This window comes from Euprymna scolopes, chromosome 32 (assembly GCF_053919585.1).
Source record: "Euprymna scolopes isolate OS-2025 chromosome 32, ASM5391958v1, whole genome shotgun sequence".
Classification (NCBI taxonomy): Eukaryota; Metazoa; Mollusca; class Cephalopoda; order Sepiida; family Sepiolidae; genus Euprymna; species Euprymna scolopes.
In genome coordinates this window covers 51,586,047-51,604,720 of record NC_136513.1, presented here as the reverse complement: position 1 = coordinate 51,604,720, position 18,674 = coordinate 51,586,047, and the positions used below count along the sequence as shown (strand labels likewise).

At 36.1% G+C, this 18,674-nt stretch overlaps 1 protein-coding gene across 1 annotated transcript in view; it reads right to left on the bottom strand.

Moving 5' to 3' along the window:
* LOC145256351 (sphingolipid delta(4)-desaturase DES1-like) overlaps window positions 1-18,674 on the bottom strand; it is a 77,095-nt gene that overhangs the window by 1,691 nt on the left and 56,730 nt on the right. Inside the window, exon 2 of the mRNA XM_080115168.1 lies at window positions 8,459-9,201. Within this exon, the coding sequence (XP_079971294.1) occupies window positions 8,459-9,201 (743 nt within the window). The remainder of the gene's footprint in view (window positions 1-8,458; window positions 9,202-18,674) is intronic.

Here is an 18,674-nt window from a genome sequence, read left to right as displayed (position 1 = left end):
GGTTAAGATACATTAGATTGTATTGTGTGTGAGTGGGGGGGGTAGCAGATTCAGGTAGGTGTGGGTGGAGATATATGGATATAGGGAGGGGGAAGTGGAGAGAAGATGGTAAAGAAAAGAAAAAAGGGAGGGGGTAAGGAGAGGAGGGGGGGGAAGTTTCAATTTTTAGGTTTTAAATTTTAACTGCCTTTTGCTTGTCCAGTAAGGTATATTAAGTAGATAAGAGAGAGAGAGCACTTAATATACCTTACTGAACAAGCAAAAGGCAGTTAAAATTTAAAACCTAAAAATGGAAATTCCCCCCTCCCTTTTTTCTTTTCGCTCCAGAAGATATCTCACTAATGATGCAATTCTCTATCTGTATAAAAGCCAAGTACGTCCAAGGATGGAGTACTGCTGCCACATCTGGGCAGGAGCTGCTAAAAACAGTCTATCGTGCCTTGACAGAGTACAAAATAGACTTTGTGGTTTGGTGTGTGTGTGGGGGGGGGGGTGACCTTTTCTCTTCCCTACAACCTCTCTCCCACAGAAGAGATGTTGCGAGCCAGTCTCTGTTTTATCGTTATTTCCATGGCAGGTGCTCGTCTGAGCTCCATTCTCTGGTCCCCCTCCCCACCAATCTTTCACGAAAAACACCCGACTAGCTGAAACCACTGTCAATATTTTTCCCCACTCTTTATCCGTGCCTAAATCAAAACGTGGATTCCATGAACAAAGTTTCTTTCTTAGAACTGCATGCCTGTGGAACTCTCTGCCGCTTGCCTGTTTCCCCCACTGAATTAAACTTGGATGTCTTCAAGTCCAACACAAACAAATTCCTGATGAACTATTACTATGATACTATCCCACTGATTAGTGTACACACAATAACCCTTATCCCCGAGTGGCTCCTGGGCCTTGATAAGTGGTGACCCCCACATAAAAAAAAAAAAAAAAAAACTTCTCTCCACCTCCCCCTCCCTGTATCCATATATCTCCACCCACACCTACCTGAATCTGCTACTCCCACACACACAATACAATCTAATTTATCTTAACCTTCAAAACTGAAATATTGTCAATACTCGTCCCCCTCCCCCCTTAAAATAATAAAAAAAATGTTTTGGTAGGTAAGTATGAGGATCGAACTGGAACCCTTGAGGTAAAATTGTAAATTAAAGTGTGAAAAAAGGCGTGCGACATTAACCATTGCACCACTGCGACATACCAACAGAAACGCATTTGAATTTAATTACTTAGATTTGGTTGGTGCACATTTTAATGACTTAATGAGGTCAACTGTTGACTGCAGAGTAGCATTTCATTTACTGCGGAATGCGGGGGGTAGGGGGAAACCGGAAAATGCTGCCAGAATTAATTATAGGAAAAGGCTTAATCCACATGCGGCAAGCGAAAATTGTTGAATATTTATCTTCCCGAAGTCGAACAAATTAAATAGACAGGCGAGCTCCGTTGACAACTGAGATATTACGATTTACATGTGATATAAACAGTTTTAAAAAGTTGTTAGGCAAGCGACTGCTTCTCTGAAAGAAGCCTTTTGTAGACACACAGAAAAAGCGAACACACATACAAACATTTTCGCTTTTATATTTATAGATTTTTAAACTTAAAATTTTCCCATTTTTGAAAAAAAAAAAATTTCTTTTTAAATGTATTATTGATTGCTAACAAAAAAATTTCTTTTTAAATGTATTATTGATTGCTAACAAGAAAAAAAATTTCTTTTTAAATGTATTATTGATTGCTAACAAAAAAAAATATTTTTAAATGTATTATTTATTGCTAACGAGAAAAAAAATTTCTTTTTAAATGTATTTATTGCTAACGAAAGAGCAGTAGGTCATGCTCGCTCTCTACGCTTTTTGACATTAACTGAAATGAGAAAGGTCATTCGCACTTTACTGAATTCTTACTAATGTGTCATTTATCTTTCTGGTTCATTTAATTTTCAGGGGAGGTAATTTAAATGAATACACATTTTAAGAAAGGTTTAATAATTTCTGTTTTTATTTTATTAAAATCACTTTAATAACCTTAATAGTTAATATCAACAAATTATATATATATATATATATAAAGTCAATGATATTAAACAATTTGGAATTTCTATGGTAATTTCGACATCTATATATTCCTTCTTAAATAATCTCTTGAATTGAAAGCCATGTTTAATTCCAGAAGAGTTTCCGATAGGTATCTAATCTGTATAGGTCCTGGAGATGAAGAGTCACCGATGAGTAGCTTATCTGTATAAGTCTTAAACTTTAAAATTTACAAAGAGCAAAGATCTTTCTTATGTGAACACAAAAAATTATGTGCAGGAATTCTAAAATATCCAATATTTTTATGGAGCAATTCCAGTTTCTGATTGGTTGCTAGCAGAACATGGCTCTATTTGATTGGTTAGTAGTTCTTATCACCAGTGTCTATAAGTAGAACCTTCCAATTTTCTACAAATATTTCTTTAATTATATCAAAAATATTGATCAATATAAGGATCAATATCGAAGTATTCTTTAAACTAAATATCTCTTCTATATATTTTTTTTATTTCTAAATGTCACAATTATTAATCGAAATGAAAACGTATTTTTCATTTATTTTAATTTTTTTTTTTTTTTTACATAGGCATCACCACTTATCAAGGCCCAGTGACCACTCGAGGATAAGAGTTAAGAGTGTAAAGTAGTCAATTGGACAATATAGTAATTGTTAGTAATGGAAATTCGGTAAATTTGTTAACTTAAGTGGAACGGGTCATCAAGAACTTGTTTATGTTGGACTTGAAGACAATCAGATTGTAGTCAGCTGGAAAGCAAGAAAATGGAAGACAATTCCACAGGCGTGCAGTTCTAATAAAGAAGCTTTATTTATGGAATCTACGTTTAGGTTTAGGCATAGATAAAGAGTGGGGGGGGATTATTGATAGTGTTTTTAGCTAGATGTGTGTTTCTTGTGAAAGTTTGGCGAGGGGTGGGGACCAGAGATTGAAGCTCAGTCGAGCACTTGCCATGAAAATAACGCTAAAGCAGAGACAAACTCGTAACATCCCTTTTCTGAGATAGAGGTTGCAGGAAAGAGAAAAAGACATCTACGAGACTACGAATTCTATCAAACTCTAGACTATGAACTCTATCAAGGCAGGACAAGTCCTTTCTAGCAGCTCCTGCTCAGATGTGGCAACAGTACTTGATCCTTGGACGTACCTGGCTGTTATATAGATAGAGAATTGCATCAGCAGCGAGATATCTACTGGATCGATAGAAGAATCCCACCATTTTTCCAGCAGCCTTGGCAACAGGTTTGATGTACGTGTTCCATTTCAGATCAGGAGTAAAGGTCAAGGCCAGATGCTTGTCATTTCTATATATTATCTTCGAATGTATTACTGTTATTTACATTAAGAATACAACACTAGCGGGGCCTGTGAAAATTCCACATGGCACTCTTGTTGATGTTGGCATTCTGTAGATGTTCAGTGTAAATGGAAACGCTCTGATATTATTGAAGCTCTTTGTTAAAACTGCAAAAGTATTTAAGCTGGCAGGGTTGGACAGCCAGCCGTAAGGTAACCTTAAATATATTTTAGTTCTTGCAAATTTCATATATATTATAGAGTTAATGTTCTATCGATTTTTATATATTACAAAGTTATGATTTAAAAAAAAAAAAAAATATATATCCATATGACTTGGGTGCATCAGCTTGAATCGAAACCAAAACTTCTGAAAAAATAAGTAACTGGAGCTCCTTCAGTTATAATCGAAACTGAAACTAAAACTTATGAAAAATTCTTGGTGAAACTATTACAAGAAATGAAAGTCCATAAAAATTAAACGACAGTCACTCTGATGTAAGTGTGACACACAAAATAATACACACGTTATCCTATCAATATATAGATAGTATTTTGAAGTCTATAAATAAAGGTGACCATGTCTGCATGCATGCGTCTACACAACTACTGTCAATTTTTAGTCAACAGACTCAAAACATTTGATGGATTTGGACCGGTCGAAAAAATTCAATGATTTGGATTGTACTCGTAGCTGATGGCACTCAAGTCATCTTTTTTAAACTTTTGAAATCACTGCTATATAATTGGGTACAATATAATAATCAAGGTCGGTTGAGCCAGCTCTTTCCAACAAATTTACCATGTTCCAATCACTGGCTGACCAGTGATTTAAAGTTGCTTCTGTTATGAGTGCTAGCCATTTGTTGTTCTAATGACGGACTCTGTAAAGAATCAGTTCAGCATCCTGCTTCATTATCCTGAGCTAAGTTTGAGTTGACCACCGTGATGTTTCTTCCAGCCTGTGGAGCTGGATTAATGACTTCACGGATGAAGTTACCTGGGTGTAGTTGAAAGGCATAGTCAAACCAGCAAAGAGATATATATATATATATATATATATATATATATATATATCCTCCCCAAAAAAGCTCTAGCCTTGATGGAGGGGAGACAAACTTGCTATGGTTTCAAATGATCTGAAATAAGAGGAGGCTTTATTCCAAATATTTCTCATATGTTATATCTCCCCCTTTTTGAAAATAGGGTATGATTATGAATATCTCCAGTATCAAATAATCTTTATACACTAAAATTTACTTTATGTATGAAAGCCAAAGAGAGGAGATATAACATGAGAAATATTTAGTATCAAGTCTCCCCTTGCTGTTATTTCAGATCATTTGAAACCATAGCAGAAAGTTTTAGTCTCTCCTTCATCAAGACCAGAGGTTTTGAGCAAATATTAGATATTTTTGTAATTCATATGCAAAACTAGGAAAACAAATGGCTATGATTGAAACATTTTATGGCTGTAAAAAAATGGCAAAAATAAGCTCTGGATGATTCCTTTACTGTGCAACCTTAAGGGCAAATGTCACATAGCCCACTAATCACTGAGATTTGGAACTTATAAAATTGCCAAAAAGGGTGGTGTATCTATGGATATATCTGTACTGGTAGCCAAATTGAATATCGAAATGCTCATATATTTGGTTCTATGTGACGAAACTACATGAAAATTTGCAGGCTTTTTGAAGATTATAATACTATTCTCTGTTTAAAATTTTATGACAATTGGTAAAAAAAAAAAAAAAAAAAAAAAAAATCAACAACAAAAAACTATATTTTCAAAACAAAAATATATGCTTAAATTTGCCTACATATAGTGTCCTATAGGTCAGTTTTGCTGCTTCAGTTGTCTCCACTGTGGTCTTGCCAGAGTACTTATATATATATATATATATATCATAAAGACAGAACTTTAAATACTTGATTTGCATAATTATTACTTTTTTTTTTTTTAACATTTCATTAGAAATGTTTGATCTTATTCTATAATTTTAATGTTTTAATATATATATATATATATATATATATATATATGTATATATGTGTGTGTGTTTTTTTGCTTTTGTTGCGATTGGTATCAATGAAATTCTAAAAGATGTTCTATTTTGTTTAGACAAGTTTTGTTGAGTGTCCATTTTGATATGTTTGACAAATAATTGTGTAAACATTTAGCTGCGAATGAGAAACCCGCCCCTTATTTAAGTTGATAAGAATTTGCGAGTTCAAACTCAGACGACCCCCCCCCCCATCCAATTAGGATTTTTTCAGCAATATTAAATGTTATTAAATGTTAATATACCGCATAATCATGTTGACACATCAGTCTCCGTTGGATCACCAAAGTTAAGCAATGTTGAACCTGGCCAATACTAAATGGGTAACCATTTGGGTCTTCCAGGTGCCATATGTGTTCTCCGTTTATCTTGGCATCGTTTCCATTCATCCTGGACTTCTCCTTGCCACTGGACTCAAGCAGTGCTGATTCAGAAGAGGTGTGGTTGAGATTGCGCAACCCTTGCCTTACAATTTGTCCTTCGGGACAAGATCAAAGTGTAGTATCTGTTCTTCAGATGCTGCACTTCTATTTCTTGTTCTCTTTCGGTGGAGGAGAAATCCTTCACGACTGAGACAATTTTTATTTTTGTACCTTTTCTCCACGTTAAAAAACGACCCTGGTGTCTAACTGTCCCGTGGGGAGGCATAGTAAATAGGTACAATTACATGTGCAGCTGCCCCTACAAGGGGTATCCTTTGTCTTTTGAGACTGAACGGAGGCATCATCATTATTAAATGTTAAATAACGTAGTAGCTTGTGTGCGTAAGTTTGGCTGGTTTATCACAATCCCATTTCCACACACAACAGATAATTTCAGAAAAATAGAAAGTGAACATTAGGTTTACTTTTGTTAGCCTCATACTTTTCGTTTCCCTTATTTTGTCCTCACATTCCATGAGTGATGTTTTTGATAAATGGTTGCTACTAAGACAAAGCTCCTTTCCTTGAACAACTATGAGAAGCCTTTTCAACCACCGATTGCTATGAATTGGAGCAAATACATAAAAAGCATCAAGGCTGCTGCAAGAAAGGTGGGCTCTCGCTACTGAGCTAGAAAACTTATGTCTCTAATCTTATATGTCCTCAAATTATTTAACAAGCTCCAGTTTTATATTTTTTTATTTTTAACAAAAGAATCACCACTTATTTTTGAATTAACATGTTAGATTGCCTTACTGCCTTTGCTAAGAATTGAACCAGGAAGATCAAGATAATCTGTATTCTTTAACCAATGCCCTTGCCATTTCCACCGTGTCGCTCAGGCAAAGTAACTGAAACAATGTGACAAGGCTACGTTCAAAATTCTGCGACAGTTCTCAGAAAGAATAAGGTTCAAAATTTTGTTACAGTTCTCAGAAAGGGTTTGGTTCAAAATTTTGTTACAGTTCTCAAAAAGGGTTAGGTTCAAAATTTTGTTACGGTTCTCAAAAAGGGTTTGGTTCAAAATTTTGTTACAGTTCTCAAAAAGGGTTTGGTTCAAAATTTTGTTACGGTTCTCAGAAAGGGTTAGGTTCAAAATTCCCCCAGTTCAACACAAAACTTCTGAAGAAGAGCAAAAGGCGAAAATGTTAGGAAACCAGTCCTAAAATTGTACATAGGTTCACTCACCATTTCCAGCTAATGAGGAAAACTATGTACTTTCAGATCCCACCCCTGAGCCCTGTTACCATTTTTATAACGTTCTGTAGTTTCCAAATTGACAGTTTATTTATTTTTATCATCCTGACGTTACTTGTACTAGTATTACTACGACGCCACCACTATTTCCATCTTTCTGCTACCAATTAAAACATGAAATGTGCAAGCATTACAAACATTATCGTTTGAATATTAAAATCTTAAAGGAAATATAATTTAAAACAATTTAATATTAGATAGAAAATGTTAATGTCAAGTTATAGCGATAATTGACTCAAAGAAAAAACTAGCAGAGCAACTCTGCATTGCTTGGAATAAAAGTATAATATAACTGCTATCCTTCTGTATTTCTTCCTCAGCCCATTCCTCACAGGGCACACCCACACACAATTCAAGTTGGCATAAGGGAAATTATTGGAAAAAAAAATTCATAGTTACTTCCCTTTTCATGCTAAAATTAAAAGATGAGTGTACATCTGGATAATATTAAATGATATAAATCTTTTTAATTTTGCAGATTATATATCTGTATAACTCCAGATGTATAAAGAACCAACTTTGCGGGTGTTTGTTGAATAGTTTTTAAAGTTTTAATTTAAAATAGTCCTTTATATAATAAATTAGCTGTGAAGGGGCACCTATGCTTATCCAGTCGTAAAATATACTTAAATATATTTTAATTCATGCAGATTTTTGTATTTATTACTACAGAGCCAATTCTCTATTGAATATTATACCTAATATCTATTGAATATATATATATATATATATTTTAGCACTGATTTCAAAATTTAAAAAAAAAAAAAAAAAAAATGACTTGAGTGCCATTAGTTAGAACCAAAATCAAAACATTCAGTGCTCCAGCTACATTCCCTACCATTTGAGCTATCAACAGATAAATAAAGCTTTAAAATTAAACCACTTCAAACAATGAATGAATTTGCGCATGTGCAAAAGTAATAGAAATATGCTGGCAGGTTGAAATGAACATTTTGCATTTCAACTTGACATTTCAGTACGCGTTATCCATCCATCCAAACAAAGATTTTACTGGGTATAAATCAACCATGGTGTATGATTACTGTTTCCTGATAATTTCAGTGTTATGTGACCAGTAGTTTAAGAGTTTATCAGTTAAATATTTAAAAACACACACATACGTCCGTTTTATTTATATAGATTTAATTATTCAAATTAAAGAAGTTTTTAAATGCAACTATATCACACGTGAACAGGCAAGCCAAAAAACTCAGATTCAACCAATTTCTCAACTATTTAAATATTTTTATATATTCCAGATAATGCGTAGTATAGGCATCATATCTACGTAACAACGATAGTAATGTTAGCATCACATAATTTACTAGTTAAAATGATAAAAAAAATTGTCTTACCTCTGGCAATTTGCTTCCAGCAATGAACGGGAAATCGTGATGTTCGTTATGATAGCCCACGTTAAAAGTGATAGCGTTCAAGCAGCCGTAGTATGAATATGTCTCGTATCCCTTTTTAAACATGTAATGCTCAGAGATGAAGTGGCCGGCCATAGGATGCAAGCCTGTTGCCAAGAGCGTTCCAGCTATCATATAGACAACTGGCTTTATCCCGAGGAAATAATAGACCAAAATATCAAAGCTAAACTGGACAATTATGTTCATCAATTCCAAATTTTCTAACGGCTTCGGACGCATGAAGAAGGGTCGTAGGCTATAAAATAAAGGCTGCAAAATAACCCAGAGTAATTTTGTGGATGTGCGGGTGAACAGCTTGGCCTCTAAACGAGTTGGGATGTCGACGTCTTTCTCTTCGTCGCCTTGGTACCTGTGGTGCTCCAGATGGTATTTTTTGAAGGTAATTGATACAGGCACTCCGAGGGGTAGATTTCCGAACATACCAAGCAAGCGGTTAGCAAAGATGTATTTCGTTCCGAAGGCAAGATTGTGGGAGATTTCGTGGATGGCCAGGGACATAGAATGATTGATGACACCGCCAAAACAGTAGGCAAGAATAAGGATATTCATCCAAGACATGTCTTTGACAAAAAACATGGCGACTAGTTGCACCAGCACCATTGCCAAAACAATGTACTTCGTCTTCTCATCGGGACCGTACAGCTTCTTCACTTGAGGATATTTTGCTGTGAAAGAAAAGTAAAAAAAAAAAAATTAGTGATGCCGAAGTAATGCAGCAATTACATTAAAATTTGTTCTATAAATATTTTTATGCCCTATGACCATTTCGCTTTTATTAGGTTCAGATAAAGGATGCCAACTCATACTAAAAGAATAATTATTTCTCCTAGCTGATTTTTCTTTTTAGGTGTTTGGTGAAGAGAATCCCCGCATTAACATCCTATTGGAACAAAGTATTTTTTAAATAAAATTGTAGCAAAGTACATTAGTTTATTGCCAATAACATTATCTTAAATGCTATTTAGGTTCAACTTTTAAAATCTGGTCGACATCATTTTATATACAGGGTGGAACGATAAAATTGTTGCCCTAGAAAAGACCTGATTCTATTTCCGTTTGATGTAAACCAGTTTTCTTTTTTTGTTGCAGACCATCTACTAGTAGGCCAGATCCCAAGAGCAATAGGAGCCTTCTATCATGTTTGAAAGAAGGAAAATGTTCAACGAACGAGATTGGAGATGCGATGCTGTACAACTCATGTTCTCTACCGATCCAAGTTATGACAACAGGACCATTGCCAGCACCCTCAAAATGCATTGCTGGATTGCTACGAATAACAGATGTGCCCAGGGTTTCCAGCCATGGTTATTATCTTTGGTGTGGTTTCAAGTGAGGGCCACATCATGCCACCTCACATCTTTGAAATCGGCTTGAAAGTCAACACCAAAATGTACTTGGATGTGCTGAAGAGTGTGGTGATCCCCTGGTGCAATCAGGTGGTTGCTAGCAGACCCTGGATGTAGTAGCAGGACTCGGCATTGGCCCACAAGTCCAAAGAGACTCAGGCTTGACTTCAGAAGGAGTGCTAGGACTTTGTACCCATCTCTCACTGCCCCCCCCCACCCCGACCTAAATCTACTGTACTACTTCGTTTGGTCATACATCAAGAACATCACCAACATGACCTCCCACAACAAAGCCAGCTTGATCACTGGCTCCTGCCGGCGTTTGTGGAAAAGGCCTGCTCCCAGTTCTGGTCCCAAATCGATGATGTCACGGTCTTTGTGTCGAGCTTCAGAGACATCGAGATCGTGTCGGAGGCGCTCGCTCGGTACGAAAGAATTACAGGGACCAAGATAAACCGCAGCAAGTCGGTAGGACTGCGGTTGGGCGCCTGGAGTGGCAACGCCAACCTGCCGGCGCCCTTCAGCTGGATGGATGGCCCAGTTCGGACAGAGTCTCCAGCTTGACAAGAATTGGTTGGAGGTACGGTCAAAGGTGGAGGCTGCAGTCAATTCGTGGCTTCCTAGGAAACTTTCCTTAAAGGGTAGAGCTGAGGCATGTGCCACTTACGTCTTTCCTCTCATCCTTTACCGACTGGTCGTACTTCCCCTGCCTGCACAACACCTAACAGCTCTCGTTGAACTCTTGTCCACGCTTCTTTGGGACAGAGGAAGACACTGGGTGAGTAGACAGCTCTGTATTCAACGTCCGTGTGAGGGAGACTTGGGAATGCCGGACTTGAAGGGTCATCGAGACGCTGGACTTCCTGAGCCACTATATGCAAGATGATCAACCGTGGCACCCCGTGGTTACTGCCGCCTTCCCCGACCTCATTCTCGACCCTTCTATCGAGAGCCGTCGCAGGCCGCGGGGAGAATCTGCCTACATGAAAGAGTGCCGAGCCGCGCTAAAACGACTACCAAGGTCCAGCGACCTTGTGACTGCTACTCGTAAGGAACTCCACAGGGATCTAGTGAAGGGGGCCGTCGACGATCCGCTCTGCGTGGAGCTGGACGCCAAGTTCAAGTCATCTGAACAATGGACAGAAGATGGATACATGTAGCAAGTCTGTGAGCCAAATTTGAATACGTGTTCCCCGCCTAGGTGTGGAATGCGCAGTTCTGTAAAGTAAAATTAAACAAGTAGCCTCTCAGCTAGCTGAGTAGGTGTTCCATACCTCCCCGATTAGGAAGCCTCCAAGATCCCCACCCCCCTCCTACATGCAATTTTTGTTTTCACCCCTTCCTCTAAATTTCACCCATCTTGGAGAGAAAGAAATAACTAACCCCCCATCACTTACCCACAAAATTTTCTTTTCTCCAGTCACCCGCATCTAGAGGGCATCCCCACTTAGAGACTGACCCGCAGAAGCGAGGTTCCTTTTACAAACCTAGTGGAATAGCCAGTCTATCAACTAGACGGGGTTGGGAGGGTCCTACTAATCACCTTTTGTTTTTTCTTCCCCCGCCCTCGACACAAATGAATTATGGTACCATTTTTTTGTTATCTTTTTTGTTTTTATACGTCAATAAAAAAAGTTTTAAAAATTGGAAGATAAGTAGGACGTCCCCCAGTATGAAAGGGTGAATGCGGTATTATGGTGAAAGAAGATACTAGCTGGGAGAAACTTGATTTTGTTTAGTTCTGGAGTGACAAGGATGACCAACGACCCCCACAATCCCCCCTTTTGAGTTGGCCATGTGCCTAAGTTTTTTGTTCATTGTTGATTTTCACTGTATTTTTAACATGAATAAAGGATTTAATATCTCAAAGTGTAGTATCTGTTCTTACTACATGCTGTACTTATGTTTGTAACTGTGATATAAAGTGGGGGATCACTTTTCTGTATTAATTTAATGTAAAATGATCACCCACTTTACAATCAGTCAGTCTCAAAACCATTCAAATCATTCTCCAGATCATTCCAGTTATTATTTAAGCATTCAAGTCATTCAAGTTGTTTTTGAAGGATTCCAGTTATTTTTTAAGCATTCAAGTCATTCTTAAGGTCATTAAAGTCATTCTAAGTCATTTACTTTTTATTTAAGTCATTTCAGCCCATTTTTCGGTCATTTTAGTTTATCTTTAAGAATTTCATGTCAATCCTACATTCAGGCATTCATTCATTACATGAGAGCACGTGACTAATGGCTATTGGCCTTGTTTTTTCTTACAGCATAAAAACGTTTTTATGACAACGCGTTGAAGGCAGACATCTTGGAATTTTTTTTAACACGCCACGGGGAAGATAACTGACCCTCCATCTTTAATACTAGCTTTTCTTCCTAAATATAGAACCTTTTGCTCGGTATCAACATTTTTTGCTGTAAAAAAAAAAAAAAAAAAAAAAAACTACTTGTGAAATGAAGCGAAATTTTTTTTTTCCGGAGAACTTCATTCCATAACAGATATGTACAATTTAAACTTTTTTTTTTTTCAATATTTTCATTTTTTAATGTCTTGATTAAACTGTACAAGTGACCAAAACTCCAAACATGGCTGCTTTCAGCGCGCTGTCATAAAAATGTTTTTCTCTCTCACTAACATACACAAAGCCAAAATGTTTGGGTTTTTTTTTTTTTTTTTTTTTTTTGGTAAAACTTTCAATTTTTTGGCTGATATATCAGAAATTACAAGACATTTCAAAGCCTCCTCCCCTTCCTCAGTTTTTTTTTAAAAAGTCTTGATTGAAAATCTGTATACCATAGCTGTTCGAATAAAATGTCAAGAGGAAAACGCGCAGCGTAATTAAATAGAAATTGTTGAATGTCTCTTGTTAATAGTCACATGGTCTGACATTTAATCCTGGTACTTTCTGAAATTGTAGAAAGATACGACCATTTTTTACTGTGACCGTGTCAGTGGATTTGATACAAGTCTTCTATTTCAAGTCTGGAGTGAAGATCAGTTCAAAGACCTTATCTTAACTAGGGACTTCCTCAAGGATAGGGCCATTGATTTCAACAATTTTGTGATTTCGTTTGGTTGTTTTACAGTGTTGTTGAAACAGAGCAGAGGGAAAAATGCAACGAATACAGGCTGACCCCCCCCCCCCCAAATAAAAAACGGGCCCAACTCTAGATTTCTTAGTGTTTTGTCCGAATGAAATGAAACTTTGGTCATAACTAGTTTATTAAATTCAAAACATTTCATCAAAACACTAGGGTCTTTGTCCTTTCTAGATGGCCTCCATTTAGCTTCTTTTTTTTTTGGGGGGGGGAGGTCACCCTGTATCAACGTCTTATGCATGAAAAGAAACTTTAATCATAGGAAGATCTTCATTTCAGTAATTATAGGAACAACCGTACTCATGAAAAGGAATTTAAAAAACTACCTGGCAAATATACCAGGTGAACCAAGTGCAAAAGATATAAACAATTGCATTTAAAGAGATGGCTAGAATCTTAAAAAGATCTCTTGGTTGGAATTTTGGAGGTGACGAGTGAATGTCTGGCATCTAGTAGGATGCCCCATCTCCAACTGGAACAAAATAAGAAATTTTTTTAAAAAAGTTTAGCTACAAGAGCATCCACCAAATATGAAACTTTACCAAATACACTATTTCAGCAATAAAACTCTCAGCAACATCAGAGTAAAAAAAAATATTTAAAATGAAATTTCTCTCCACATTGATTGCAGCCAGTTAACACTGGATATCCTGAATTCTCCTGAGGTTGCTCGTTTCCAATCGATGAAAGGGATAATGGTCTTCTCTTTGAATGAAAGTTTGATAACAGTATAAGAGATATTCAGGCATTAGTTATAGTAAGCAGATATATATATCTATAATATAAAGCTGAACATCTATGTGTCTCTGGTCACGAATAGATTCCTATATGGTTGACTATTACAGAAAACTGATCACATAATGATAGATGTATCGGGACACAGGAATGGGTATGTTTGATCTGGCATAATGATTCATTAAAATTGTGGGGTCTGCATACGCGCCTGGTCCACAAAGTATGGAAATAAAAAATTAAAAAAAAAAAAACGTTTACAAGTGTTTTTGATATAGATGTACATAATAATACTTTGATAAGTATGTTTTAACTTAAATAGGGATGGTATAATAAAATTGTTGGGTCTGTGTTCACGCCTGGCCTCCATAGAATGGAAATAGGCACAAACTTTAATAAAGACTTTTCATATCTATCTGTGTAAGTATAATTTGATAATCATGTTTCAGTTTGAAGAAATATGGTATAATAAAATTATGAGGTGTTCGTTCGCACCTGACCTCCATGAAATGGAAATATGTCAATGTTTAACAAGGTTTTTTAATATAGATCCACAGAATATTGTGATAAGTGTTTCAGTGTGAACAGGTATGGTATAATAAATTATCAGGTTTATCCATTTCATTTTTACTTTCATCATATTTTGCTTTGGTTTTGATACCCCCAAATTCGAAGCTATCTCTTTACAAGCCTTCCTTTTCATAACCTATCATACTTGAATAAATCTGAGTCCATTTTCTGTAGTCTGTTTTTGAACCTACTCATCGACGGGTACTTTTGCTAGTATATATATATATATATATATATATATATATATGCACACTATAAATTTTCATTCCAGTTATAACAAAAAAAAAAAAAAAGAAAAAAAAGTCAACCCATACTAAAAGGTGATAGTACATTATTAAACTTAAAAAATACATATTTTTTATATTAACTCAAAATTATATAGCTTGAATTACTATAAAAATGCATACTTTTTAAGGAATATATTTCCGTTAAAATAGTTATGATTGATAAGCTCAATGAAGATGTATTATCAGCTTCAGAGCATATATTGTGGATTGGTATTTGTGTTGTAACTGGAATGAAAATTTACATATATATATATATATATATATATATGTGTGTGTGTGTGTGTGTGTGAATGACAAATGTCTATATTCCAAATTTTATGATGTTGACCAGCTTACAATTTCTTTTAATTACGTTGACAAGCTTACAATTTATTCTTTTAATTACGTTGACATTCACAATTCTTAACAGCAACTGTTTCATAGCACAAAATCATTCATTTAATTATATCAATCAACGAATATTCTGCCTATAAGTTGTCAAAATTGTGGCGTAATAAAAGGTAATTGCAACTTCTCTTCACATTTTCGGATTTTGTAATCATGCCAAATGCATTTTACTTTCTTTTAATGGATTGATTACAAAATCTGAAAATTGGAAGAGGAGTTGCAATTACCTTTTATCACGTCACAATTCTGACAGTTAAGGGCAGAATAGATTCATTGATATATTATAATTAAACGAATGATTTTGCACAACGAAACATGAAATTTTGAACAGACTTTTGTCGTTTATTTGTTATAAGCTCTGTAATTACATTGAGCTTCATAAATTAAGGATTGGTATATAAAAAAAGGTGAAATATAATTGAAACAAGTGAAGTTTGCATGGTCCCCCATGAGTGCACAGTGAACGAGGCATAAAAAAGAATGACTAAGTTCAGCACCCACTTCTCATTTAGGTCCAAAAATCCTCAGGAACGTCAAATCCTGATGAAAATGAACAAACGGTGCAGTTTTAGGCCTTAACACATGTAAATTTGAGTTCTGCATCATGCAAAAAAAAATTTAAAAAAAAATGACTAAGTCCCCACCCCATTTAGCCCCACAAGTCCCCAAGGCACTAACATATTTAAATTTGAGTTCAGCATCATGCAATAATCCCAAAAAAGGAGTGTTTTTATAAGCCCTAAAAGAGCCCCTGGGGCACACACAAGAGTTATCGCTAAGTATAGACCAAAAAAATTATATAGAAATCAGTTAATTACAACTTTTCAGAAAATTTTATAAAAATCCAAGGCATCAATTTTTTTAATAAGCACAAAAGACAAAAGGGTCAATTTTAGCCATTTTAACCCGAAAGGTACCCCTGCGGGAGGGGGGGGGGCAGAGTTTTCTCGGAGAATCCGTTCTATTACTTTTTTTTTTTTTTTACTCATATCATGTTTAATGTTTGGGCAAAAAAAAAAAAAAAAAAAATACTGCACTGATCATGATCAAAACTGATATGATGACGGTCCTCTACCTAGGGATGGTGCACACCATTTTCCAAGGTAAAGGTCATAGCATATTTAATATATGTATATATATATATATATATATATATTAAAAGTTATGGTTGTGTAGTTCCAACGAGAAAAAAAAAATGTATATTTAAAAGAATGTAGCCATCAACAATTATAGGTTTTTCAGCCTTTTTACCATAATTGGAAAAATTACAACTTTTCAGAAAATTTTATAAAAATCCAAGGCATCAATTTTTTTAATAAGCACAAAAGTGTCAAATTTTGTGATTTTAACCTGAAAGGTACCCCAGCCTTTTATCAAAAATAAAAATAATAAAAGGCTGAAAAACCCACAATTGTTGATGGCTTTTTTTTTTTACATGGTGGTCACCACTTATTAAGGCCACTCGGGGATAAGGGTTATTGTGTGTACAGTAATCAATGGGATAGTATTGTAGTAATTGTTAGTATTGGAGATTTGATAAAGTGTCATTACTTAAGGGGGCGGTTCATCAGGAATTTGTTTGTGTTGGACTTGAAGACATCCAAGTTGACGTCGAGGGGGGGGGGGAAACAGGCAAGCGGCAGAAAGTTCCACAGGCATGCAGTTCTAAGAAAGAAGCTTTGTTCATGGAATCTGCGTTTTGATTTAGTGACGGATAAAGAGTGGGGAAAATTATTGACAGTGGTTTCAGCTAGTCGGGTGTTTTTCGTGAAAGATTGACGAGGGGGGGGCAGAGAATGGAGCTCAGACGAGCACTTGCCATGGAAATAACGATAAAACAGAGACATGCTCACGTCTTTTTTTGTGGAAGAGAGGTTGCAGGGAAGAGAAAAGGGCATCCCCCACCAAGCCACGAAGTCTATTTTGTCCTCTGTCAAGGCAGGATAGACTTTTTAGCAGCTCCTGCCCAGATGTGGCAGCAGTATTCCGTCCTTGGCCGTACTTGGCTTTTATATAGATAGAGAACTGCATTATTAGTGAGATATCTTCTAGAGCGGTAGAAGGATCCCACCATTTTCCCAGCGACCTTGGCAACAGACTTGTACGTATTCCATTTCAGGTCAAGAGTAAAGGTCAAACCCAGAAGCTTATCAAAACATGGGGATTCTCCTAGACGAGAGCCATCCATTTCAATTGATGCCAGGTGGGGATCAGAGCGTTTATGATGTAATGATAGGAGCTTGGTCTTAGATGCATTAAACGTAACCAGCCACCTCTTCCCCCACTGTACCACGCGCTCAAGATCTGAGAAGAGAGAATCAGAAAGAACATTGTCATTCACAGCCTTTGATGTGTTGCCGTAGATAGTCGTGTCATCGGCATAGATGTCAACAAATGATTTTAGTATGTTTTGAGAGATCATTGATGTAGATCAGAAAGAGGGTTGGGTCCAGGATGGACCCTTGAGGGACTCCAGCATTAATACTGTAGGCCTCTGATTTCTGCCCATCAACCACTACTCTTATGAGCCTATCAGAGAGAAATGATTTAATGATTGAGAAAATATTTCCAGTTATACCATAGCTGGAAATCTTGTGAAGTAGGCCTTTATGCCATACCTTATCGAAGGCCTTTGATATGTCAAGAGCAACTGCCCTAGAAATTAAGCCTTTGTCGAGAGATTCGCTAATTCTATGAGATATAACCGTTAGCACGTCTGCTGTAGATCTAGCAGAACGGAAACCATATTGCGTGTCACTAAGAAGGTTATTTCTGCTGAGGTGGTTGACTATTTCTCTATTTAATATGGATTCCAGCAACTTATGACACACAGGAGACTTATTGGTCTGTATTGTATTCTTATATACACACAGTTCACACCTCTGGACCGATCACGACCAAACCTGACATGATGGTCTCCGACCTAGGGATGGTGCACACGATTTGTTAAGGTCATATTTGGTGCGCCTACAACATCCGCTTAATGCAAGTATGAATATAGTTTTGTAAACTATAAACATACACTTTTGGAGTGATGTATGGATCTTAATTTTACTGACATTGTAAAATCAATAAATATTTATTTTTTCCAATTCTGAAACTTGGAAAAGTTGCGATTTTTACGATTCACAATTCTGATTAATCATCCCAACACACACACACTGGCTCAAATAGATAGAAGAAATAGGATTCGATTCATGACTTTTCATTCTCACGACTTAAGTACACTTGCACTGAAGTTTGACAGTTAAAGATTCAATCTTCACTACAGGTGATAAAAAAAAAAAAAGAAAGAAAATCCACCGGTTAGAGAACAATCTAATAAATGGTTCCATTTGAAATTCTTTATAACTTCAGAGTTTAAGACGTTCCTGAAAAAGGTCAAGGGTTACATCGCTGCCGAAGCGTGAGAATAAAATTTAAGATCAGAACAGTAATCCCTATAATCCAAATCTGAATAAATGTTTCATTTGTTTGTCAAAGCAAATGTTATTCCAACAAATATCCTTTTTCTTGCTTGCCTGGTATATACCCCCCACTCCACCTTTTCCAATTTTGAAAAAAAAAAAAAAAATAAAAATAAAAAATTAATGCTTTTGTCATTCCTAATACAAGCTCAGAATTTAAACAGTAAACATCCAATGGAAATCCAAGTGGAACAAATTCCATTACAATTATTTATATTCATTTCGTCGCAGCTGAGAAACCACA